Source organism: Triticum aestivum, chromosome 1B (assembly GCF_018294505.1).
Source record: "Triticum aestivum cultivar Chinese Spring chromosome 1B, IWGSC CS RefSeq v2.1, whole genome shotgun sequence".
Classification (NCBI taxonomy): domain Eukaryota; kingdom Viridiplantae; phylum Streptophyta; class Magnoliopsida; order Poales; family Poaceae; genus Triticum; species Triticum aestivum.
In genome coordinates this window covers 675,848,650-675,853,180 of record NC_057795.1, presented here as the reverse complement: position 1 = coordinate 675,853,180, position 4,531 = coordinate 675,848,650, and the positions used below count along the sequence as shown (strand labels likewise).

The window sequence follows — 4,531 nt, the reverse complement described above, 5'->3', positions numbered from 1 at the left end:
TGATTTATTTTGTTTGTTTGATCATTTTTGCTCTTCTTTTTTGAAATGTATATGTGGTTTGTGCGGCGCGCGCGCTGTATCTTTGCGCTCTGCTGCAGCAGCGCGCGTGCACTGCATTATAGCACGGTTGCTGGAGCCAGCGCTGGCGGCCGCGCTAAACCAGCCGAAGCGCGCGCGGCAAACAAGATTTTTGCGCGCGGCACTTAGCGCGGCTGTTGGAGATGCTCTAACTGCGCGTGCATGCATGCACGTGCATTACACAGTACTCTCCCTCCGTCCGAAAAAGCTTTACACAGTACTCTCCCTCCATCCAAAAAAGCGCAAACAAGACGCGGGTTTCCGCGATTCATGAAGTAGGCAGGCCCTTGTCTTTCTACCATCAGTTTTTCCGACGAAAATTGGTACCGCAAAATCACAACCGGAACCATAACAAATCCAGGCCGCCTCTGCGCCAGGTTTCAGACATCACCAACCCAGCAACGAAAACACTAAAACACTACAGCAACCGATATCACCATTGCAGCACCTCGCGCACGAGGAAATGGGGGAAAGCGAGCAAGATAACATGGAATGCTAAATTGCACAGAATAGAACCAAGCACCCACATGAAACCAACATTCCCGAAAGAAGAAACACACGATCAAACTTCGCTAGAAACAGCGACTCTTGTTAAGGACCGCAGCGGGATAGGCAAATACTAGTGCCAAGCCAAGCGACCATCATGATGAGATATAGTGGCATGCCATATCCACACTTGGTTTTGACTTTTGAGCATGTTGGCAAGATTAATGGCAAGTGACACTTCCCCTGCATCAGCAACTCCAATGACTTGTGGGACCGAGCCTGGGATTTGCTTTTAAAGTTGGCACAAAATCAGAGACACAAAATGTCAAAATTCATGAAAAAGTATGAACTGGGCAGGAAGGTCTTGAGATGGATCCTGAAATTTCATAATTCTTTAACCAGGGTAGAGTTGCGTTAATCTATAGCTGAATTTACAAAAAAAATTAAGGTGATGCAAAAAGGCTAATATAGTTAGTGCAATTGGTGAGTCCAGAATAACTTAACAGTCATGGTGAGTTCAGAACAAAAAACTGAAGAGTCGTTTTGGTTGGGACCAAAATTGGGACAGGAATCGAATCAGAGACATGAGCACGAAGAATTCATAAATTACGCAGCCAAAGATATGGAATTGCATGATAGCATAGATGGGAAAAGTTTGTACAAAAGGCATGCTATACAGGTGAGAAGTATGGTAAAAATCTAGAAAAAAAAAACATATGCGGATCCATCAAGTTGAAGTTACAGTTATACAAAACTGAAAAGTTTGACCCAAGAAGAATATCGGATGTGTTTGTGTTCTTATTAAGATAATGCAACTGAAATCTTTCCACTGGTCTGGTTGGTGTATGTCATCATGCTAAAGAAGTAAAGATGCAGTATATGTTGGAAACAGAGAAATGTAGGCATTGACGACCACAATCTGCGATACGGGCGGTAACGCAGCTTGCATGGCCGAATGGCCACCCGCTCATCCTCCTCTATCCCTTGCTGTCTGAGAGGGCTCTCCAAAAATGGCTACCATTCGCACCATCCCCTTCTCTATCCCTCTCAGATAAAGAAACATGTCAAAAACAGCAGCAAGAAACAAATTGACATCTCAAAGAGAAAACATCATTTGAACAAAGGAGAGATGTAGATACGTGAAGATTGGTTAGTGGATTACTCAATGAAAAGTTTGCAGGTCAAAGCACATATTATCTTCAAAGCCAGGCCACACAAACAAGCAGAACACGGTGCAAGGTGCACGTTATGTTTCATGGACCAGATTATCAGACAGGTTATTTCACTCAGTCAGATAAGCATGGTGAAATAACTCCCATGCCTTGGGGAAAACTGGCAGGGGGTCTATAAGTTTCATTAGCGTCCAGGAGACCTCAAGATAGCACTACCAATTAGGCGTACGCATCGGGGTTTGTCTGAGTTCTGATAAGAGGGACCCCGTCTTCTCGCCACACGATTCGATCCTCGCACAAGGCAGCAACTGCCTCAACATAAACATGATGCTCCTGAAATGTCAAAGTCAATGGTAGGTTAAGAATTGTGAATAACACAATAATGTAGTAGCATGCAGAGGAACCTCAGCTGCAGATAAGATGTTACCTCATGCAGAACCCTTGCAGCCAATTGCTCCGGAGTATCGTCGGCTAGCACAGGCACAACCCTTTGGGCTAAAGTTCTTCCCGTGTCGAACTGTTCATCCACAAAGTGCACAGTTGCTCCTGAATATCTGCAAATGGTTGGAAAATGTCATCAAATAAAACAGATAGTTTCATGTGGAGGACTGGAGGCTAAACAAAAAAAGCAATGGGTAGTGTAGCAGCCAGTGCCCTCATCAAACAAATCGACATTATCTGTTACCATACGGTTGCGAATAATAGCTCTTGCACTTGAAAAAAAGAAAAGGAAGTGCTGAACTGAAAAGTTCTAGACAAAACATACAGCACCTGGCTCCAGACGCAATGACGGCTTTATGCACCTTCAAACCGTAATAACCCTTGCCTCCAAACGCCGGGAGGAGCGAAGGATGTATATTCAGTATGGATCTGGGGTATGCCTGGACTAGCTCGCCGGGTACAAGCTTCAGGTAACCAGCGAGCAGAACGAAGTCCACCCTGAGATCCCTGTTTCACAATAGACATGACCGCGAGCTAAGACGAGACGCCCTGCGCGCATCACGAATCACAAAACCTTCACACTTGAAAGGGCAAACTGAAGCACACTGGTGGCACCAAGTTCATGAGGCTAGAAGAGCAACACATAGCTTGTGTGGCATCTACTCAAATTATGTTCACTGACTTCAGAACATGGTATGAAAGCATTTGACAACCGGACTAAACGTGGAAGTCGATACACACTAATGGCCTTCTTCTCTGAAGAATTAGAAATGTACAAGCTGACAAATCGCAGCCCTGAGATGGGTTCAACAACAGAGCCAGCAAACCTCAGGGCATTCAGAAGCTGAGCCGTCGGCACCCCCTCCGGCGCCGATTTGGACCTGGGGAACAGGACCACCGGTATGCCGTTGCGCCTCGCGTACTCCGCCCCGCCGCATCCTGCAACATCCCATCCCAGTCCATTCCATTCCGTCGCGTCAGAACCACCCAGTCCAATCCCCACTTCACCTCACAGTAACAAGGAGGGAGAACAGAGCTACGAGGAAGGGATCGGATCATCCTCATCACCTGGCTTGTCCGTGACGAGCGCGACCACATCCCCGCTGCTCGCCTTGCCGCACGCGGCGGTGGCCTCGTGGATGGACCGCAAGTTGGAGCCCCCGCTGGACACGAACACCGCGAGCCGTTTTTTGCTCCTTACTCCGCCGGAACCGGAAGAAGAGTCCCCGGCGCCGCCGCCGCTACCCCTCGCCGCCGCCGCGTGAACGCGATGGGGCCGCCTGCAAGCGACTGCGGCGCGAGGCCGCCGCCGCTTGGTCCCCAAGCCCGCCACCGCCGCCCGGTGATTCTGCCGCCTCGGGGTGGGGTCGAGCGGCGGCAGGTAGCGCAGCCCGGAGCCGCAGGAAGCGACGGCTGCCGCCTCCATCACCGGGCGACGTGGGATGGGAGGAAGCGGCGGCGGGGACGGAATGACGGCGGCGCGGGCGGAAGAACTTCGCAGTTTAGTCCTTTGAGAGTTACGATTTTATATGGAAGTGCGCAGCAGTCTGTGATACTCAAACCGTTACCGTACATGATAAACCCGGGCATGGGCAGCCCGGCCCGACCAACTCAGGCTGGGCTGGGCCGGGCTTGTTGTTCGGGCCAGGCTCAGGCCTTGTTTTGCAGCCCGAAAGGTAGTTTGGGTTGGGCCCGGGCTTCTGTTTTCCTGTATTTTGGGTCGGGCTTCATGCCGGGCTTACACGTGTATACATTGAAAAAGAGCGTTCGGTCCGGGCTTCTCGTGCTTCGAGCTTGATTTTGTACCGGGCTCAGGCTTGAAAATAAAGTGGTTTTAGGGCTTCGGGCTAGGCTCGGGCTTGAAAAAGGAAGATCGGGCTTTTACAAGCCCGGCCCGGCCCAGTGTTTGCCCGGGTGTACATGATAAAATGCCACAAATTTGAATTATTGGAAAAACTATGAATGTTCAAGACATATTTCTATTATCCCTAGGATTTTTATTTAAACTCAATGAATATGCATTAAGTAGTGTGTGAAGCAGAATCGCTCGCCACCAGAAGACTTACACATGGTAGAACACCGTCACGCACCAGGTCTAGAGCACCAGCCATGCGAGAACTATCGGCTGCACACAGGAAGCTTAGTGAACTGTTTTAAATGGTCAGCCATGATCCTCGGGCTTGATAAATCCTACCTTTGGTTGAGGAAGTCCTGAATTAGGGGGTGTCCGGATAGCCGGACTAACCTTCGGCCGGACTCCTGGACTATGAAGATACAAGATTGAATACTTCGTCCCGTGTCTGGATGGGACTTTCCTTGGCGTGGAAGGCAAGCTTGGCGATATGGATATGTAG

At 49.3% G+C, this 4,531-nt stretch overlaps 1 protein-coding gene across 1 annotated transcript; it reads right to left on the bottom strand.

Moving 5' to 3' along the window:
- Positions 1–1,652: 1,652 nt before the first annotated feature.
- Positions 1,653–3,710, bottom strand: LOC123099981 (phosphoribosylglycinamide formyltransferase, chloroplastic). Its single transcript, XM_044521991.1, has 5 exons — positions 3,246–3,710; positions 3,005–3,116; positions 2,508–2,684; positions 2,164–2,290; positions 1,653–2,069 (listed from the first exon to the last, which is right to left on the bottom strand). Exons 1-5 carry the CDS (start codon positions 3,601–3,603, stop codon positions 1,956–1,958), a joined length of 888 nt encoding a protein of 295 aa, XP_044377926.1. The 5' UTR covers positions 3,604–3,710; the 3' UTR covers positions 1,653–1,955.
- Positions 3,711–4,531: the final 821 nt, after the last annotated feature.

Excerpts from the sequence above, each read along its gene's own strand:
- LOC123099981 (XM_044521991.1), bottom strand. The coding sequence starts at position 3,603 with ATGGAGGCGGCAGCCGTCGCTTCCTGCGGCTCCGGGCTGCGCTACCTG. Across the intron at positions 3,117-3,245 it reads GCTCGTCACGGACAAGCCAG|GATGCGGCGGGGCGGAGTAC; the intron begins GTGATGAGGATG and ends GGGATGTTGCAG. Across the intron at positions 2,070-2,163 it reads CTGCAAGGGTTCTGCATGAG|GAGCATCATGTTTATGTTGA; the intron begins GTAACATCTTAT and ends TTGACATTTCAG.